Here is a 21,327-nt window from a genome sequence, read left to right as displayed (position 1 = left end):
CTATATACTAACAATGAACTAGCAGAGAGAGAAATCAGGAAAACAATTCCAATTACAGTTGCATCAAAAAGAATAAAATACCTAGGAATAAACCCAACTAACCAAGGAAGTGAAAGACCTATACCCTGAAAACTACAAGACACTCATGAGAGAAATTAAAGAAGATACCAATAAATGGAAACACATCCCGTGCTCATGGATAGGAAGAATTAATATTGTCAAAATGGCCATCCTGCCTAAAGCAATCTACAGATTCAATGCAATTCCTATCAAAATACCAACAGCATTCTTCAACAAACTAGAGCAAATCATTCTAAAATTCATATGGAAACACAAAAGACCCCAAATAGCCAAAGCAATCCTGAGAAGGAAGAATAAAGCTGGGGGGATTATGCTTCCCACCTTCAAGCTCTACTATAAAGCCACAGTAATCAAGACAATTTGGTACTGGCACAAGAACAGATCCATAAGACCAATGGAATAGAGTAGAGAGCCCTGATATAAACCCAAGCATATATGGTCAATTAATATATGATAAAGGAGCCATGGACATGCAATGGAGAAATGGCAGCCTCTTCAACAGCTGGTGTTGGCAAAACTGGACAGCTACATGCAAGAGAATTAAACTGGATTATTGTCTAACCCCATACACAAAAGTAAACTCAAAATGGATCAAAGACCTGATGTAAGTCATGAAACCATAAAATTCTTAGAAGATAACATAAGCAAAAATCTCCTGAATATAAGCATGAGCAACTTCTTCCTGAACCCATCTCCCTGAGCAAGGGAAACGAAAGCAAAAATGAACTCATGGGACTACATCAAACTAAAAAGTTTCTGTATGGCAAAGGGCACCATCAACAGAATAAAGAGGCATCCTACAGTATGGGAGAATATATTTGTAAATGACGTATCTGACAAGGGGTTAACATCCAAAATAAATAAAAAACTTACACACCTCAACACCCAAAAAGCACATAACCCAAATAACAAATGGGCAGAGGAAATGAAGAGACAATTCTCCAGAAAAGAAATTCAGATGGCCAACAGACACATGAGAAGATGCTCCACATCACTCATCATCAGGGAAATGCAAATTAAAACCACAGTGAGATATCACCTCACACCAGTAAGGATGGCCAGCATCGAAAAGAGTAAGCAACAAATGCTGGCGAAGATGCGGAGAAAGGGGAGCCCTCCTACACTGCTGGTGGGAATGTAAGCTAGTTCAACCATTGTAGAAAGCAATATGAAGGTTCCTCAAAAAGCTAAAAATAGAAATACCATTTGACCCAGGAATCCCACTCCTTGAAATTTTCCCCAAGGAATACAACTTCTCAGATTCAAAAAGACATATGCACCCCTTTGTTTATTGCAGCATTTTTTACAATAGCCAAGATATGGAAGCAACCTAAGTGTCCATCAGTAGATGAATGGATTAAGATGTGGTACATACACACAATGGAATACTATTCAGCCATAAGAAAGAAACAAATCCTACCATTTGCAACAACATGGATAGAGCTGGAGGACATTATGCTCAGTGAAATAAGCCAGGTGGGGAAAGACAAGTGCCAAATGACTTCCCTCATTGTGGAGTATAACAATGAAGCAAAATTGAAGGACGAAAAAGCAACAGACTCAAAGACTCCAAGAAGGAACTAGTGGTTACCAAAGGGGAGGGGTGTGAGAGGGCGGGTGGGGGGAGTGGGAGAAGGGGATTGAGGGGTATTATGTTTAGTACACATGGTGTGAGGTATCACGGGGAAAACAGTGTAGCACAGAGAAGGCAAATAGTGAATCTGTGACATCTTACTACACTGATGGACAGTAACTGCATTGGGGTATGGGTGGGGACTTGATAATATGGGTAAATGTAGTAACCACACTGTTTTTTTATGTGAGACCTTCATAAGAACTAATATCAATAATACCTTAATTTAAAAATTTTATTAAAAAGATGCTATATAATCACTACTTGGCTTCTTTGTGTTGTACTGCCTTCCCCGTGCACCCCACACACACATTATGTGTGTGAATCATAATGCCCCCTTTCCCCCCTTATCCCTCCCTTCCCACCCATTCTCCCCAGTTCCTTTCCCTTTGGTAACTGTTGGTCCATTCTTGGGTTCTGTGAGTCAGCTGCTGTTTTGTTCCTTCAGTTTTTGCTTAGTTCTTTCTTATACTCTACAGATGAGTGAAATCGTTTGATGCTTGTCTTTCTCTTCCTACAACCATCTCTTTAAATCTCAACTTCCATGATACTAAATCTTACATTGTCAAAGTTCAGGAGTTCTCTGAGTTTTATTGAGTACTGACATTTATTGAGTACCTTTCTCTCTGACCATGTAGTGAGAAGGGCACAGGCCTTAATAACTAACGATAATCCCAGTGCTTGTTAGCAACTCAGGGGGTCTTCTAAAAACATTTCAAGTAGTTTACAATAAAATATGCATGTTCACTTATTTCTTCAACAGACATTTATTGAGCACCTGCTGTGCCAGGTACTGTAAAAGATGCTGGGGAAATAATCCTGTCTTCATACAGTTCACATTCTACTAACAGAGACTGAAATTAACAAACAGATACACATGATTATTACAGATATAACAAAAGCCATAAAGGAAATGTACAGACTGATGTGATAAAGAATAGGAGGATGTGGGGGGTTAATCTATAATTAGGCTGTCAGGAAGACACGGCCAGGAGATTATGTTGTGAGTTGAAGGATGAGAAGTCAGCCAAATGAAGGGATGAGGGAAGAGAGCACCAGGCACATGAAACAGCTAATGCAAAGGCCCTGAGGCAGAGAAGACTTGAGCCTATTAGAGGAAAAAGTTTGGTCAACAAAGAGAAAGGTGAGGTAGGCAGAACCAGATCAACCAAAGCCTTGGAATCTGGATTTTATTACAAGAGTGATGGGAAATCTTTGAAGGACTATCAAAGGGGGAGTGAGTCATATGGCCTGATTTATTTATTTGTGAAAATAAACTTTATTTTTTGAAGCAGTTTTACATTCACAGCAAAATTGAGCAGAATATACAGAGTTCTCATATACCTCCTATTCCGCCACCTCCCCCAACCTCCCCTCTTTGATTTGTGCTTTTAAAATATCATGTGGCTGCTTTCTGGAAAATATGTTTTTGAGTGAGGCAGAGGTGATAGGGACCCGGGTTAGTGTGGGAGTGGTGAGGATGGAGAGAAGCGAACCAATTTGAAGTACATTTTGGAAATAGTGTCTGCAGGGCTTGATGGTGGACTGGAGGTGGGGGTGAGGGAAAAGGAATCAAGAAACTTTGGTTTTAAGCTTGGGCAAACTTGGATGGATGATGCTGTTTATTTCAGTGAGAAGCCCTAGAGGAGGAACATAGAAACTTGATTTGGGGCTTGTTTGAAACATCCAAGAGGGGAAAACTCAAGCAGGCATCTGGAGGTATGAATTTGCAGTTCAGGAGAACATCTGAGCTAGTGTTAGGCATTTGGAGTCCTGAGCACAGATGGAATTTATAGCCTACTGTTGAGTGAACTCTCTGCAAAGTATCTCTCTAGTCTCATAGATGAGGAAACAGTCCTAGAGAGGCTAAGTGACCAAAGTTAAACAGTGAGAGGCACAGGAGTGGGAAAGGCATGACTGTGTTTCGCAAGTACAGAAAGCCTGCAGGGAAATGGGCCTGTAGAAGAACAGCTGGGATAGGTAGGTTGGAACCTAATTCTGGTAGGCCTCAAATATAGGCAGAGATTTGTCCTGAATTGAGTGGCCTAAAAGGCCCTTCACTGTTCTCCATGATTGGATTGACTTATCTCAGACGACTGACACAGTTGGTGGGGTTTGGGATTCCCTGGCAGGCTCTAGAGGCAATGATAATGGAGAGCTCCCAGAAAAGCAGCTCTTTGGGGCCTCCGTTTAGTCTGGGGAGTCAGTCTTAGGCCCTAATATGGACTGCTGGGCTGACCTGAGAAGACTCCACTTTCTCTAAACAGGCAGGAGACTTGGGCTTCAAATGGGAGTTTGGTGGGGAGGGGTCCTTTCTTATCTAAGTTCCATCTTTAAGGGTGGTTTCCCTTTGGTAGAGATCAGGATTTGGTGAATCCCACTCATCTGAGCTGTCTAGTTTCCTTTTACTTCAAAGAAATTGGGGGCACTGGTGCCAAGAAAACTCAGATACTCTAAGCTAGACTGAGCATCCTGAAGAGGAGAGGAAGCAAGCACAGGAGGGAGAAGGGCATACAGGTCTGGGGCCTGTTTCTTGGCCAGTCAGGATGAGGTAGCCTTGAAGTGTGCGCAGAGTGTATTCTTTAATCTCTAACTTCAAATTCACATCACACTGCTTTATAACACTCTACCTTCTTGATTCCCTCTGAGCATCTCGCATATTCTCCTCCCCAGCTCATTCATTCACTCTATAAACGTTCAGAGCTGGCCTCATGCCAGGCTCTGTGGTGGGTGCTGGGATGCAAAAGACCCTGCTGTCAAGGAGCTCACAGTCTGGTGGGGTAGACAGACAAGTTGTCTGTAGAACAAGTGCTAGGTAGGGGTGAGCTCAAAGGCAGGGAGGCAGAGAAGATGCCATTTAAGTTAGCTTGGGGCTGTGAGGCCAGTCACAGTCAGCAGTTGGTGAGGCCAGATCCCATTCTGAGAATGACACAAGAGCTGGCCAGATGGAGAAAGGGGAGATAGAAATGGTATTAGGATTGTGATGCCGGCAGGCGCACAGGCCTGGGACCCAAGATGCCCTGAGGGTGTCCCTGTTGGTGTTGAGGCCCCAACTTTCCTTTTGGATCTTTCTTCTCTCAACACAGATGTCATCTGCTCCTCACCTCCTCTCTTAACTTCTTGAGGTATTATTTTCATGGGTCTAGAACAGCCAAGAGGGGTTGATACACAGCTAATGTTTCTTTACCCCTTGTCCACAGGACTCCCAGACCCTCTCTCACCCTGTTGCAAGCCAGCCCTTCAGGTTCCTCAGCTCTGGTGTCTTCCCTGACAAAGATCTGCCAGGCTTCCAGACTGGCTTTGGCCCAGCTTGGTGCTCGCTCAGTCCCCCATTCCCTGCAATGGGCCACATCGCTCTGCTGAGCAGTTGCCTGGCTGACTTTATTCTCCCCGCTGGCCACAGAGCCTGGCAGAGAGCAAGGCCTCTCTTACCTCCTGGAGAGCAAATGAATGATCACAGTGAATGCTCTGTCCTCCTTTGTGATTGGCTCACTGAGCTTCTTCCTCTATGAGCTGGGTCTATATCCCCAGCCCTGCTCCCTTATCACTTGGGATGGGATTAGTAACTTTAAAAGTTTTTAAGAAACTTTCCGACTTTTTTCTCCAGCACCCAGGTTCAGCAAGGCCTCTGGGACTGGGAAGGGGGAGAGACTTTGGGTCAGGCTTTCCTCCAGACCCAGAACCTCTCAGTCTCATTCTTCTCCACCTCCATTCTTTTTCTTAGCTTCCAGAGAAGCAAGGTCAAAATCACAAAGCTCTCTCAGGCATCTTCTCAGGGTGCCCCTCCTGCTGTCATACCAGTTACCATTCATAAACCCATCACTCACTTGTAGTGGACAGGCACTGGTCTGAGCACAAGGGCTAACATTACATATTTCTTTCTAATCTGATAATCTCCCCCTCCCAACTATGGGTAAGTGACCATACCACTAAGCTCACCACCCTTTTGGCCCAAGTGTCTGGCACTTGAGAATGGAAGGAAGAATGGTCCCTGCCCAGGTACCCTGATAAGGATAAATTCTCACTCTGAAATACTTGTACCAACTCAACTCCAGCCTTTGCCTGTTTTCTTTCTTTCTGGGAATTCCTTCAGCTGACTTAATTTACCTTCACAGACAACATAGAATCTGTTCACTATGACCTCAGATGTATTTTTTAAAAGGTGTAGGAAAAAGGTTGCAGGGAAATATGGTAAAACATAGCAGGTGCCTCTGGGTATTGGGTTTATGATTTTTTCTTATTTTCTATATTTTCCAAAATTTTTCTACAATGGACTCTCATATTTTTGTAATAAAGAAAATTTGACAGAATATTTTAAATATCATAAAGCCATTCCACTTTATACAATTGGGGCTCTTTTCCTACCAGGTGAGGGATAAAAAACAGCTGTTTGGCCTTGACCCCAGTCCTACCTCCCTTCTCAAGCCCAGCTTTGTCTTGAGGCTAATGTGCATGACCCATCCGACTCCGAGCAGGCTTCCCAAGAATCACAAATCCCAGAAACTTAAGAGGATTTCCCAATTCCTGTATTACTGCATTTATCTTCAGGAATGGCTTGGTTAATACATTATATCCTGCTGCCACACAGACTGGAAGGCACATTTGACTTACCCTTTGACTTACTCATTTAATTAACCACCAAGTCCCATCAATTAGATCTCTAAAATGTCTCTGATACTCATCTTTTCTCCCTGTCTTTACTGCCTTGATCCAGGTCTTCATTCTTGCTCACTTGGGCTACAGTCAGATACTCTTCACTGGTGTCTTGCTTCCAGTCCAAGTACATTGCCCGTGCCCCCTGCCAATTTAGAATTGCTTTTTTTAAAAAAATTATTTTTTATTAGCAAATTTACATCACAGTGGTGGTTCAACAGTCCCCTTCCCCCTACACACTCCCCTCCCCACTTGGTAACCATTAGTCACTTCTCAGTGTCTATGAGTCTAATGCTGTTTCATTCCTTCTGTTTTGATTTATTTTTATATTCCACAAATAAGTGAAATCATATGGTGTTTGTTTTTCTCTGCCTGGCTTATTTCACTGAGAATAATACTCTCTAGCTCCATCCATGTTGTTGCAAATGGCAGGATTTCTTTTTCTTTTTATGGCTGAATAATATTCCATTGTGTATATGTACCACTTCTTCATTATCCATTCATCTACTGATGGACACTTAGGTTGCTTCCATATCTTGCCTATTGCAAACAGTGCCATGATAAACATAGGGGTGCATATATATTTTCAAATCAGGGATTTTGTTTTCTTTGGGTAAATTCCTAGGAGTGGAATTACTGGGTCAAATGGTATTTCTATTTTTAGTTTTTTGAGGAACCTCCATACTGCTTTCCACAGCGGTTGCATCAATTTGCAGTCCCACCAACAGTATAGGAGGGTTCCCATTCTTCCACATCCTCGTCAGCATTTGTTGTTTCTTGTCTTTTGGATGTTGGCCATCCTAACTGGTATGAGGTGATATCTCATTGTGATTTTAATTTTCATTTCCCTGATGATTAGCGATGTGGAGCATCTTTTCATGTGCCTGTTGGCTATTTGTATTTCTTCTTTGGAGAAGTGTCTGTTCATATCCTCTATCCATTTTTTAATAGGGTTATTTGTTTTTTGGGTGTTGAAGCATGTGAGTTCTTTATATATTTTGGATGTTAACGCCTTATCAGATGAGTCATTTACAAATATATTCTACCATACTGTAGGATGCCTTTTTGTTCTGCAGATGGTGTCCTTTGCTATACAGTAGCTTTTTTAGCTTGATGTAGTCCCATTTGTTCATTTTTTATTTTGTTTCCCTTGCCCAAGGAGATGTGTCCAGGAAAATATTTTTCATGTTTATACTCAAGGGATTTTTGCCTGTGTTTTTTTAAGAGTTTTATGGTTTCATGACTTACAGTCTTAGATCCATTTTGATGTTACTTTTGTGTATGGAGTAGACAATAATCCAGTTTCATTCTCTTACATGTAGCTGTCCAGTTTTGCCAGCACCAGTTGTTGAAGAGTCTGTCTTTTCCCTATTGTATATTCATGGCTCCTTTATCATGTATTAATTGACCATGTATGTGTGGGTTTATATCTGGATTCTCTATTCTATTCCATTGATCTATGGATCTGTTCTTGTGCCAGTACCAAATTGTTTTGATTCCTATAACTTTGTAGTAGAGCTTGAAGTCAGGGAGTGTAATCCGCCTAGCTTTGTTCTTTCTCAGGATTGCTTTGGCTATTTGGGGTCTTTTTTGGTTCCATACAAATTTTAGAACTATTTGTTCTAGTTCATTGAGCAATGCTGTTGGTATTTTGATAGGGATTGCACTGAATCTGTAAATTGTTTTGGGCAGGATGGCCATTTTGACAATATTAATTTTTCCTATTCATGAGCATGGGATAGATTTCCATTTTTTGGTGTCTTCTTTAATTTAGCTCATGACTGTCTTGTAGTTTTCAGAATGTCTTTCATCTCCTTGGTTAAGTTTATTCTTTTTGATGCAATTGTAAATTGAGTTGTTTTAATAGCTTTTTTTGCGATTTTTTAATTAGTTTTATTTTCAGTTTTCTCACTCCTAAAATAACGTGGTTTTTTCCTTTTTTAAATTTTATCAAATGTACTTCATAGTAGTTCAATAGTCTCCCTCTTCTTTCCCCCTGCCCCTGCCCACTACGCTCCCTCTTGGTAACCACTAGTCACTTCTCAGTGTCTATGAGTCTAATATAATAGCTTTGTTTTTTAAAGCAGTTTTAGGTTCACAGCAAAACTAAGCAGAAGGCATAGATAGTTCCCATGTACTGCCTGTTCCCATACATGTGTGGCCTCTGCCATTATCAACATCCCCCACTGGAGTGATACATTTGTTATAACTGGTGAACCTGCATTGATACTTCATTGTCACTCAGAGTCCACAGTTTACATTAGGGTTCACAATTGGTATTGCACATTCTATGGTTTAGACAAATGTATGATGACATGTGTCCACCATTGTATTATCACAGAGAGTAGTTTCATGGCCCTAAACATCCTCAGTATGCCATCTGTCTGTTTTGATTCTCTGTCACCCATGGGTGTGGTATGAACTTAGAGCACAGCAAAATCTGTGACTGGCACTGACTCTCCATTACCTACAGAAAAAAGATGGCTCATTCACACAGATTCCATGATCTGCTCCAGGTCTCCCTTCCCTGCTCTATGTTTCATTTACAATCTCTGTCCTCCATCCCCAACCACTGACATGATTCTTTTCTCTCTTCACTCTGCACATCTTTCTCCACACCTTTTCTCGCATTGTTCCCATTGTCTGGAATGACCTTTACTCTTATTTCTAACTTTTCCCTGAATTCTACTGATTTTTTAAGGTCTAGTTATTAAAATGCTGCTTTCCTCAGGAACCCCTAGTCCAAACCCTCATTGCTTACTTACTATCTGAAGTCACAGCTTTCTAAGGAACTTCTTGCCCCCAGTCTCTCACTCCTTCAACACATTTCTCATATCATTGCTGGGGTATCCTGATGTAACAGAACCACCTTCCCTATTAGAGGTTTGTATCTTTGATATGCTGCTAAATGTTTAGTAACCAGCTCTTGATAGGGGGACCCTGACTTGCAACATCGGCCAGTTTCCATGGTGTAAATAGTACAACCATGGCCAATGTCAAGCTACCAATAAGACATTATTGAACATGAAGTTGGTAAGAAATCTGCACAAACAGTTCTTAGAAGCCTGTACAAGCAGGCTCCACCACACCATTGGTTCTCATTCAAAACATTTTATTGACATTCCTTAAAGTACTCTGTACTATCATTGCAACTTTTCTGTAAATCTAAAATTATTTCAAAATATAAGGTTTAAAAAGTCTATCAGAGCAGATATACACTTACTTGGCAAACTTCTTTCTCAGCAGAATATGGCTGCCATCTAAACTCTTGCCCTGTGAGAAAGAAATGAAGAAATAATGAATGAGATTAATTGTCCGGACATCATCCAAAGCCATTGGAAATCTATAAAAGGACAGCTGGAGAGTTCTTCAAGAATATCTGAATTCTGATCTTGGTGAGTGGACGTAACCACAAGGAGGTAGGTAAGGGATGTGAATGTCATTAAGACAGGACAGAATCCGATCAATCATGTTTGAATTAGCTCTCAAGAAAGGAACTTCTAAGTGAATTGAAGGGGAATGCTGGTTGTGCACATCAGGAAAAAAAAAGGCAGAGAGGTTCTCCAATAATTTTCAGGAGAGTCCTGATCCAGGATTATTTACAGACGGACAGGCCTCCTTTACACTGAAGACAAGTGCACTATTCTCAGATCTGTATGCTACTAGTTGTGAAATACATGCAGCTTATTCCCTCGCTTTGATTTCAAGGCTCCTTGACTGGATTTTGTCTTTCCGCTTATATTTTCTTAAAGAAAGAATGGGCAGATAGACCAGCCAACAAAGACGTTCTGTTGCCATTGGCCATTTCAATTCATTTGTAAATAAGTTAATATTGCCATTTCTTTGTCAATCTATTGTGAGTCTAGTTAGCTGGAGTTAGGCGTACCTTCACTCAACATTAAATTGATATTTACAGTGTACCACATATTTGCCAGGCACAATTCAAGGAGCTGGGGACACAATGTGGAACAAACACAGGCTCCTGTCCTTATACAGATTATGTTCTAATAGAGAAGACCAGACATTGGTAAAGCAACTACACAAGGGCATGTGTATAAACACTGTGTGATAAATCTTATACTTTTTGCTATGAGAGCATATAATACAAGAAGCTGACTTAGTCTGGTAGGTCAAGAAAACTTCCCCTAAAGATGTTACTTGATTAGCAAAATAAAATGTTGGGGTGTACAAAGCTGAGGAGTCTACCTTGGACTGTGGTGACTTCACAGACACAACAATGCTGTGGTCCTCCCAGGTACTGACTATCCATCACTCTATGATACTATACACTATTTTGCCCTTCCCTTTCTCGGAGTGTGCATACCTTAGTCTTCCATCAAGATTATGGGTGCCTCTTCTATTTTGAATGGAAACTCTTAGGAGCTGCTGTCACTCAGCCCCCTTTAAATATCATGGAATTCGTGCCTTAGCTCAGGTAGGACTCCAGTGTCTCAGAGAAATCAACCAATTTAGACTGTCACATTATGCATAGTATGTACTGTCATATAAAGGTGACATTTTTTTGTATAAATGAAAGTTTTTAATCAAAGTATTGTTGATATACAATATTATATCAGTTTCAGGTGTGCAACATAGTGATTCAACAATTATATACAGTATGAACTGCACACCATGATAAATATAGTTACCATCTGTCACTATAGTTATAAGATTTGACTGTTCCTTGTACTGTACCTTTTATCCTTATTTATAATTTTATTCAAGTTTGTACTCGTTTATCCCCTTTACCTATTTTGCCCAACTCCTTATCCCCCAATACATTTTTTAAGTAACAACCTTGAGATAATTCACATACCTACAATTTAATTTTTAAAGTATACAATTAAATATTTTTTAATGTGTAAAGAGTGCAACCATTACTCCAGCCAGTTTTAGGACATTTTCATCGCCCTGAAAGACACCATCTGTCTCTCCCACAGAATCCATTAGCAGTCCCTCTCCATTTCTCCATTTCCCTCTAACCCCTCAGCACTAGGTAACTACCAGTCTACCTTCTGTCTCTATGGATTTGTCTATTTTGGACATTTCATGTAAATGGAATCATGTAATATGTGGTCTTTTGTTACTGACTTTCATTTAGCATGCTGTATCAAGGTTATCTAGTATTTTGTTCCTTTTCATTGCTGAATAATATTTCATTGAATGTATATACCTTCTTTTATTTATCCCTTCATCAGTTCATAGACATTTGGGTGGTTTTCACTTTTTGGCTATTACAAATAATGCTGCTTTGAACATTGGTGGAAAGAATGTTTTAATTGAGATGAAATTCACATAACATAAAACTATTTTCAAATGAACAATTCAGTCCATTTAGTGAATTCACAATGTTGTGCAACCACCACTTCTATATAATTCCAAAACATTTCATCATTCTAAAAGAAAACCCCATGTCCATGAAGCATTTACTGCCCATTCTCTTCATCCTCCAGCACCTGACTACTACCAATCTACTGTTTCTGTGGATTTACTTATTATGAATTTTTCATATCAATGGAATCATATGTGACCTTTTGTCTGGCTTCTTTCACTTAGCGTAATGTTTTGGAGTTCATCTAGTTGTAGCATGTATTAATACTTCATTCCTTTTCGTGATTGAATAATATTCTATTATATATATATATATGTTTATCCACTCCTCTGTTGACAGATAGTTGGGTTGTTTCTGTCTATTCAGAGTGTATCCAAAAGCCCTTAGAAGAGTGCTTCTATATTCATTTGAGTACCTGTTTTTAATTCTTTTTGGTATATACCTAGGTGTGGAATTGTTGGGTCATATGCACAACTCTTTAAAGAGCAGGAATTGGACTTTTAAACAGTGCACAAGGAAGGTTTTTTGTTCTTCTTTTAAAGGACAAAATTTTCAGAAGATTAACTGGAAGTTGGTGGCTGGGGTGTTGATAGTATAATATACTACATAAATTAACTCAAGCCAGTGTTTGCAGTCCACATCTACCAGGTCACAGGATTCTTAAACAAGAACCATATTCAGGATTTTGGATTCCAAGTCCAGATCTTTGGTTGCTTGTCTTGTTCACAGTACTGTTCCCGCCGTCCACCTAACTTACTGAAGCAAACAAGGTGGCTGTGTAGTGCTGTAAACTTACAAACTGGAGAAAAGACCACAGCGTTTCAGGAAAGGCAGCAGCTCTCTTCCCTAGAATGCGAGCCCGGGAAGTAAATTCCGAGAGATAGCTTGTTTCCAGGATCATGGTCATTTTCTATGATTTAGAGAACGTCAGTGGAATGTAACATAACACTTTTTATTATAGAGTTTTTCTAAGGTTGCTCGCAGACAGTCGTTTTGGAGACCACAGAGAGCAATTGGGGAAAAAAGGGATGCAGCATTAGGTCTCTTCATGGTTCAAAGGCAGAAAGACCTCTATGGAAGCCTTAGGGGGCCAACACAGACCGAGGGCTTAAACAAGATGGTAGCCCGGACAGAACCGTCCGCTCTATCTTTCCGGGTGAAGCTCTATGGCAGAGCAGAAGCGTACAGTTCAGAGAAGTGAAGCTGAGAAGGGTGGTGACCCAACCACACTAGCGCGCCGGAAACAGTGGAGCTGAAAGAGCCCTATCGCGCATGCGTGGAACCGGGGCTATGGGCTTTGAGACAAGGGGCCACCCCACAGCGCAAGTTTTCCGAAACGTGTGAGCCGTTTAAGTCCAGTTAAAGCCGCGGTGGGGCGTTTCCTAAGACGCATGCGTCCTAGACAAGACAAGCAATACAGTGCCGTGGTCTCTTCAACGCCCGGCGTACAGGCTACGTCTGAGGTGGAAGGGGCGTTCAGGATTCCCAATAAGCATGCGCCTTGAGGGCGAGGCGTTTCCTTTAGAGGGTGTGGAGTGCAGATCTCCTTATTGCGCAAGCGCAAGGACTGTCCGGTAGGTCTAGTGGTCTACTAAGGGGAGGGAAGAGGAGGTTGAAGGGATTAAAAAAGCGGATGCGCCTGCGCATTGCCTACTGGTGGGAAGCGCTCAGGCTCTGGGGGGCGGGGTCACGTACGCACGTCACTAGATGGGTGGGTGGGAGGGAGGGTGGAGCTCGGGGAGGACCTGTGCGCTTGCGCAGTGCGGGGGTGGAGGGCGGAGGAGATAGATAGCACGCTTGCGCGGCTGTCACAGGGCTGCTTGGTTGGTCAGTGGGGAGTCGGCGCCTGCGTACTAAGACCCGTGTGCAGCAGCGGCGGCGGCGGTAGAGGCGGCGGCGGCGGCGGCAGCGGGCTTTTGAGGCTGCGGTTGGGCTCGCGGCGAGCGGACGGGGTTGAGTCAGTGCGTTCGCGCGAGGTGAGAGCGGATAGGGTGCGCGTGCGCGGAACGTTGGCTTAGGCCTGGGAGTAGAGATGGAACTGCTCGGGGGTCGGGTAGGGGGCAGAGGGGAGCGGCGGCCGGAGCGGCACGGGGTTCCGTCGGCGAGCAGCGTGAGGTGCGGAGAGGCGCGAGCGCGCGCCTCTGTTGGCGCGCGGGGTTGGGGTTGGCTGGGTGACGTTGGAGCGACGCAGGGCGGGGGACGGCGCGCCGCGAGGCCGCCACGCGGGAGACGCCGCCGGGCGGCCACGCCGGGGGCCAGATCGCCCCTCCGGAGCAGGAGTACCTGGACCGTTGAGAACTGAGCGCCGCTTGGCCACGTGAGGTGGGGGAGGGGGCTTTTCGGTGAGAGGGCATGTGAAGGGGGATTGGCGGCCGGCGCGGGGGAGGGGAAGCGGCGTGGCTTCGGTCTGGGGTGGCCTTTGAGAAGGGGGCATCCCCGGCACCGGAAGTGCCCCCCACGGGAGGTTGTTCTAGGGGTCTGAGGCCGCATGGCCAAACGTAGACGGGGGCCTCATGGTAGCGTGGGGACCCCTCCCCCCAGATCCTGGCCACCGGAAGCCCCCGGGAGCCACATGGTGGACGGGACCTGGCAACTCCCAGCACAGGGAGGGCTGGCCCTCACGGGCGCCTCAGTGGGCTTGGAAGTTTGAGGAGTGGGAGAAGCTCGAGACCCAGATCCTGATCACCCCGGAGAGCCCGCTTTGGACATATGTTAGTGCTCCCCCACTTCATGGGCCCTGCAGCTTTACCCCCGTCTTCATGTGAAGTGAGGCGGTCAGCCAGCTACTGTAAGTGGCACTCTTATGTGCTAGGAGGCCAGAGAAATGGGGAAACCGAGGGCGATTGGATGGGAGCCCAACTCTTCTCTGCCGTGCAGACAGCGCCTTAAAGACCCAGGCAGATGAGTTCCCTGCTGTGATAGGTGCTCTTCACCTTGTCACTGTCGTCCTCGTTGTGTCTAATTTGGGAGTTCCTCGTTTTAGAGTCCTTAACTCTAGTCTAGTATAATTTACACTACTCACTACTACCAGCTTTTTGCTTTCACTTTATTGTCATTCACCACTCCCGACTCCCCCACTTTTACTGACTGTACAGGCCCGGCCTGAAAAGCCGACAAGACCGGTGCATCCTGGGAAAAGTGGGAGGGCCCTCGAGGAGAAGCTGGGTTTCTGGGTTCCCTTTGGGAAACGAGATCGAGGTGTTTGGCCGGGGGATCGGTTAGAAAACAACTTTACTTTCTCCTCGGTTGCGTCTGCAAATGCATGTTGGAGAGGCGGGAATCCCCCGAAGAGGCCTTGTGGTTTCCTGTACCAATGACTGGCTTGTGTGTGGATAAGGTGGGGGGGTGTAACAGATGGGTGGGGCTGTGTCCTCCCGTTTCCACCCTCCCCCCCCCTCACATTAGCCCCGCCCTTCTGGCTCATAGCTGCTCACCTAATTATAGCCCTGGTTATGTGTGGGGGAAGAGGGGTGGTTGGTCTCAGTGGCAAGTAACACCTGAGTCCTCCCCTTCCCAGGAATTAGGTCTTCGCCCATCTTAGAGATTTGGCATCCTAACTCCTTGGAGCTTTCTTTTCCCAAGCCACCCACCCCTTTAGCTTTCATTTGGGATGGGGATCCAGCTTATGTCCACCCACCACCCCATATATACATCAATCTTAAATATTTGTGATCCCATTCAGAATTTAATCTAGGAACTTTGCCTTTATTTTCGGTGGGTGATGGAATAAAGACCTTGGTGGGGTGGGGAATGAAGCGGTGTTTCCAGAGGAGTGGGATAGATGGGAGGCTCTTTTGACCTCCATCCTTACTGACCTCAGTTCTCTTCTTGACTCTAGTTGGAATCAAAGCCTCTCAAAATGGCAGATGATTTGGACTTCGAGACAGGAGATGCAGGGGCCTCAGCCACCTTCCCAATGCAGTGCTCAGCATTACGTAAGAATGGCTTTGTGGTGCTCAAAGGCCGGCCATGTAAGATCGTGGAGATGTCTACCTCCAAGACTGGCAAGCATGGTCACGCCAAGGTTAGAATTTCATCTCTCTATGGCTTGCCTTCCCCACACCTCCCTTATCCATGGAGCTCCTGGCAGCAAGCTATCATCAGTCCTAGCTCTCTAGCTTCCTTTAGCTTTTTTCTCACTGTCCAGTTCCTTGTGTTCAGCCCTCAGGCCTGGATCCCTTTAAATCACACCTGCTCCCCAGCCATTAGTTTCTTCCTTCGTTACCTTTCTGTGTCCCATCATTCTCTGGCAGCCCCTCCCTTTCTCCACCTTGTTTGAGTCTCTAACTTCTCTTGGTAGTTAGTCCTTTATGCTCTATTGACCTGCTCCTTCCTTATTCCTGGCTTTCACCTTCTTTGTTTCTCTTCCCTTGAGTCTTTATAGGTACTCTTTGTTTCCATCAGTTTGTCCAGTGCTAACACAGTGCAGCTTGCCTGTAGGTGAACCAGTATGCCTCTAGCTTGCAGACCATCCTGCTGCCCAACTCTAGTGCCAGCTTTCCCTTTGGATCTCTGATGCAGTATCAGACTGCCTCTACTTGCCCACTTGCCTTGAGTTCATTGAGCTGCCTCTTTGTGTGCTTCAGTCCTAACGTTCTTGCTAGAGCTTTCCTTATCACTTTAGGCTTCTTTTCCTCAGAAGTTCAACCTGGTTCATTCTTGTTGGATTTGTGGTTTTGTTCCCTCACCAATTTTTCTATCTACTTTTGACCTGGCATTCATCCCTAGTGTCTAGATCCTTTTCCGTATTCCTACTGGTTTCCTTATTTCCTAATTGCTTATTTCTTATCTCCCCCAAGTCCTTTTTTATTTTCAGCCTTCATTTCTCAATCCTTCTTCTCAGCTCTTACCTTCTACTTTCCTTATTTTTCAAGTTCTCAAGTCTGTTATGTTGATGTCCAGAAACAAATTCTCACCTAAACTCCTTCCATTTCCCCTAGATTCCTAGCTTCTTGTCAGTATTTTCATAACTTCAAGTAACTGACTACTATTAAGTGGGCTCTGCAGGTTCCCTCGTGCTGTCGACCCTCATCTGTTTTTAGAGGCTTTAATGTCTTTCTAGAGTTGATTGGTTCAATTATGACTACCCTAAATTTTGCCCTATCAACTTAGTCTGACTTCCCTCACCAGCCAGGGACAACTTGAGCCTTTATCTCCTCCATCCTAGAGCTTGGTTGGGTTTCTCTTTGATGTGATGCATACATACAGGTTCACCTGGTTGGTATTGACATCTTTACTGGGAAGAAATATGAAGATATCTGCCCGTCAACTCATAATATGGATGTCCCCAACATCAAAAGGAATGATTTCCAGGTATGTATATGATCTGGATGTAAACGGATTAGTGGTTTGTGGGGGCAATATAAATTGACCAGAAGAACTTATTCTGGCAGAGAGGGGAAATTGAAAGAGAGGGTATTGGTGTTAGCAGCTTGCCGACCCCAGTTTGTCCATAGACCGTTTACCCTTAACCTTCTTGGGCCTACCTTCAGCTTCCTTCCTTATCTGTCCCCAGCTGATTGGCATCCAGGATGGGTATCTATCACTGCTCCAGGACAGTGGGGAGGTGCGAGAGGACCTTCGTCTGCCCGAGGGAGATCTCGGCAAGGAGATAGAGCAGAAGTATGACTGTGGAGAAGAGATCCTGGTACGGTGTCATCCTGCCCTTTTGTTCCTAGCTTTACTCTTTGTGCTTCTTCCACTGAGCCCAGATTTCTGACTCTCCCTTTTTTGCTGCCCCAGATCACAGTGCTGTCTGCCATGACAGAGGAGGCAGCTGTTGCAATCAAGGCCATGGCAAAATAACTGGCTCCCAGGTAAGTGTGACAAACTTCCCCCAAATCCCCTTCACACTATGTTACCATCAAACAGTTTAGTCTTAATTGTTCCAGGCCTGCTTTCTGCCCCCAGCAATGGTCTTCACCCTTTCTGTTGAAGGTATTCTCCTGTCTTACTGGTTTCTCTCTCCTATCCAGGGTGGCGGTGGTGGCAGCAGAGATCCTCGAGCCTGCAGAGGCCCCTTCCCCCAGCCTGGCCCAGCTCTGGCCTGGCCCTTGGCTGGACTCCTACACAATTTATTTGACGTTTTGTTTTGGTTTCCCCCACCCCCTCAATCTGTCGGGGAGCCCCTGCCCTTCACCCTGCTCCCTTGGCCAGGAGTGAGTGATCCATGGCCTTGGTGAAGCTGCCTTCCTCTTCTCCCCTCGCACTACAGCCCTGGTGGGGGAGAAGGGGGTGGGTGCTGCTTGTGGTTTAGTTTTTTTTTTGTTTTTTTTTTTTTTAATGCAATCTGGAATCAGAAAGCTATGGATTCTGGCAAATGGTCCTTGTGCCCCTCCCCACATCATCTCTGGTCTGATCCTTATTCCCCATAGCCTTTACCCCAAGCACCACCCCCCACAGACTGGGGACCAGCCCCCTCCCTTGCCTATGTCTCTCCCCAAATCCCTTAGCAGGGGAGGGAAGAGGAGGAGAGGGGAGGGGACCTGCCCCCTCCTCAGGCATTTGGGAGGGCCCTGCATCCATGGGCTTCACCCTTTCCTGTGGGCTCTCTCCCCGACACATTTGTTAAAAGCAAACCTGAATAAAACTACAAGTTTAATATGAAGCCCCCAACTGGGTTGCTTCTTTGAATTAAATGGGTATTTGCTGACTAGAACGTAAACTTGGAAACAATAGATTGAACTCTGCCACTAAGTTTATTACAACCAACCTACTGTCCCACTGTAACTTGCCATGGACCTGCCCCACCTCCCCAAACCCTCCAAACAGCCCTAGCCCAGTCTGGATGGAAGGGAATACACACAGCAGCAGCCAGGGGCAGTAGCAGGTAGATTTTATTGTCCTGGGACTGGGACATACTGGGGACCTTCACCCATGGCAGGGCTGGGGGTGAGGATGAAAATAAAATCTGATGGTCACTTGTGGTAGAATCGTGGGTTCTGGCTGTGCTGGATGAAGGGGAGCCGGGGGCCAGGTTGGCTGGTTGCTGCAAAGCCTGACTGGTGGTGGTGAGGAAGAGGGCTGTCAGTGTATATACTCTCTCCCTCCACACTGACAATCCTCATCCCCCAAGGCAGAAAGGAAAATCACGGGTGGTGGGCCAACTGTTCTACGCAGTAGTGTTTTCCTGGCAGTGTAGGGCTTGACAGGGTTGGTTACCATTCTCACCTTTCCTGCTGGTTGCATCTGCACAGGGAGCTGGGGGGAGGCAAGGAGTCCAGGGGCTGGATGCAGAGCTTGGGGGTGCATGGGGCGCAGGGAGGACTGCAGAGAGCATAATCAGTACCTGAGGCAGCATGGGCTCCCCTTAACATAGCCCTTCCCCTTACCTCCCCAGGTTCCATACTTACGGAGTCAGTGAAGCCAGTCTGCTGGTTAGCATGTTCCATCTGCTTTTGCAAGGACAGGGCACCACTGGGCTGGAGGAACCCTAGTAGGGAAGAAAGAGAATGTGAAATGAGTAGAGAATGGGAAAGGAGGATCAAGGAATGAGGGCCCCTGCATGGGGGTCATCACCTGTCTGGGTGGGCTGAAAGTGGCTGTGCACGGCATAGGGCTGTGGCTGTGGCTGAGACAGGTACTGCACTGCAGGAAACGCTGAAGGTGCTGGGAAAGGCAGGAGGCACAGCCATTAGAACCTCCTTTCAGCCTGTTTTTAACACTCCTCCCCCTGGGTCCTGTGGAAAGCCCTCCTCTTTTCCCACCACTTACCTCTGAGCTGCTGACTAGGACTGTAGGCAGGCTGCGTGGGTCCATAGTGAGGAGGGGGCTGAGCAGTCCCATAGGCGCCACCTGGGCTGCCTTGGAATTGCCCATGCTCTGGGGTCCCTGCAAAAGCAGCTGCTGAGCCCACGTAGTGCCGGGTCTAAGGAGGGAGTTTTAAGAACCCGTAAATTCAGCTGACTTGTGTATGCTCCATTCTCCCGTTACACAGGTATTTAATATGCTTATGACCTCAATACTGGTTTAGTAATGATGCCTGGGTCTGACTTGAAGGAGTAGGGACAAATAGGCTAGACACCCAATTCTACTACTCTTACTGTAAGCACTTGGGGTCCAAACATCTGTTTGGCTCTGTCAGCTGCCATGAGGGTACCTGGGCGATTGTGTCCTCCAGGGCTTCCTAGAGAGGAGAGGGGCACTGAAATCAGGATGCAACCCCAAGGGCCCATTCTGACAAGTGGTTTCTTTAATCCTCACCCTGCATGCTGAGGAGGTGAGTTCCTGTGTGAACTGTTAGGCTCTGCTGGTACGCAGCTGATGTAAGAGTGGTCAGGTCACTGGAAAGGAAAGCAGGTCAAAATCAAGGACAAAGTGCCCCTTCTTGTGCCATTAAATACTGATCTTTTGCTACCTAATCACAGTCACACTTTGCTGCTGAATTTATTTTCAGCTCTCCAATCCCACCTCTGCTCCTTTCGCCTCCGTTTTTCTTCCTCGTGTAAAACTTTCTTGAGTTGTAGGAAAAGCTGGTGCTTTTCCTCCTGAAGGGCCAAAAGCTTCTCCTGCAATTTCAAGATCTGGAAAGGGAGGAGAGAAGATGAAGGCAGGAGGGCCAAAGGAAGAGAAGGCTGGGCGTTACCAAAAGATTGCTTACTTGTTCCTTGGTCTCCTCTAGTGACATTCTCTCTTCCATCTCCTTTTTCTTCCTTCTCTCCTGCTCTTCTTTCATTTTCTGTTCCATCATCTTGTCCACCTCTTCTTCCTCTGGAGGAAGTCAGGCAAAATGGGTAAATACCAGGATGGCTAGAATATCAGAACGTTAGAGACTGAAGACTAGACTGCTTATCCCAATGCTTTATGTTCCTGGCAATGGTTCTTTTCCTCTTGAGGGGACAGGCTTCCCCACCATTGCAAATGCAGGCAGAGAGAGGGCTTATTAGGTGCTCTCCAAGGTCCTTCCCAGCTCGAGTTCTGCAGTTTAGACCTGGCCTCTAACTCCTACCACATCGGGACTGTTTCATCCCTCCAGCGTTAGCCGCCGCCAGCGCACTGGTCTGGACGTGGGGGGTCAGGCTTGAGATGACAGTGCTGCCTGGGCCGTGTCCTCCCGCTTGGGCCGCGGCTCACCCTGCCGCTTGCGCTCCCTCTCCATCATGATGTGTCGGTGCAACGCCCGGGCCATGGCGTTGGAAAGCTTGGGGCGCTCCAGAAGTGCAGGCATGGTGCTGCCGGGGTCGCTCGGGCCGAAGGCTCCCGGCTCTGTCACTGACTGCCAAACCTACGAATGGGCGTGCGGGGGAGCGGGTGCTCAGGGGATACTGAGCCTGGCCAGCCGAGGCCGTAGGCCGCCCGCCGACAGCCACGGTCACGTGTCCGCCTCCCGTCTCCGCGGGGCCAACAGCCGCGAGACCACCGCGTGAGCCAACGGGGCCGGGGTGTGCGGCCTCGGCGCCCCCCAACGCCTTCCCCACCGCTCCGGGCGCCAGCCCCTCCCTACCCTTCTCTCCGCGGTCTTCTGCACGCCTCGGCCATGGCGTCACATCCGGCAGCCGGGCCGAATCCTTCCGGAGTCGGGGCGCCAGCCGGCCTCGCGGATTGGGCGGAGATGAAATGGCGGAAGTGCCTGCGACGGGTGCCCGTGGCATCCAAATCCCCTCGCTGCACCCTGCCGCGCGCCAGCTAT

At 46.0% G+C, this 21,327-nt stretch overlaps 2 protein-coding genes across 3 annotated transcripts; one reads left to right on the top strand and one right to left on the bottom strand.

The window, feature by feature from the left end:
• Window positions 1-13,482: 13,482 nt before the first annotated feature.
• Window positions 13,483-18,306, top strand: EIF5A (eukaryotic translation initiation factor 5A). Of its 2 annotated transcripts, none has more exons than XM_036896104.2 (6): window positions 13,483-13,675; window positions 15,538-15,723; window positions 16,908-17,012; window positions 17,215-17,346; window positions 17,442-17,515; window positions 17,675-18,306. In XM_036896104.2, the coding sequence occupies exons 2-5, from the start codon at window positions 15,559-15,561 to the stop codon at window positions 17,502-17,504; spliced, it is 465 nt and encodes a 154-aa protein (XP_036751999.1). In that variant the 5' UTR covers window positions 13,483-13,675; window positions 15,538-15,558; the 3' UTR covers window positions 17,505-17,515; window positions 17,675-18,306. The 2 variants fall into 2 exon arrangements, with proteins under 2 accessions (XP_036751999.1, XP_036751998.1); XM_036896103.2 differs by lacking the exon at window positions 13,483-13,675 and adding an exon at window positions 13,895-14,021.
• A 211-nt stretch (window positions 18,307-18,517) lies between these two features.
• GPS2 (G protein pathway suppressor 2) lies at window positions 18,518-21,315 on the bottom strand. The gene is made up of 11 exons (XM_057500943.1): window positions 21,142-21,315; window positions 20,772-20,922; window positions 20,299-20,408; window positions 20,109-20,221; window positions 19,902-19,981; window positions 19,742-19,824; window positions 19,413-19,566; window positions 19,218-19,307; window positions 19,052-19,131; window positions 18,870-18,965; window positions 18,518-18,700 (listed from the first exon to the last, which is right to left on the bottom strand). The coding sequence occupies exons 2-11, from the start codon at window positions 20,863-20,865 to the stop codon at window positions 18,617-18,619; spliced, it is 984 nt and encodes a 327-aa protein (XP_057356926.1). The 5' UTR covers window positions 20,866-20,922; window positions 21,142-21,315; the 3' UTR covers window positions 18,518-18,616.
• Window positions 21,316-21,327: the final 12 nt, after the last annotated feature.

Source organism: Manis pentadactyla, chromosome 4 (assembly GCF_030020395.1).
Source record: "Manis pentadactyla isolate mManPen7 chromosome 4, mManPen7.hap1, whole genome shotgun sequence".
NCBI lineage: Eukaryota > Metazoa > Chordata > Mammalia > Pholidota > Manidae > Manis > Manis pentadactyla.
Note: the sequence above shows the minus strand (reverse complement) of the source record. Positions and strands in the feature narration are given on the sequence as shown.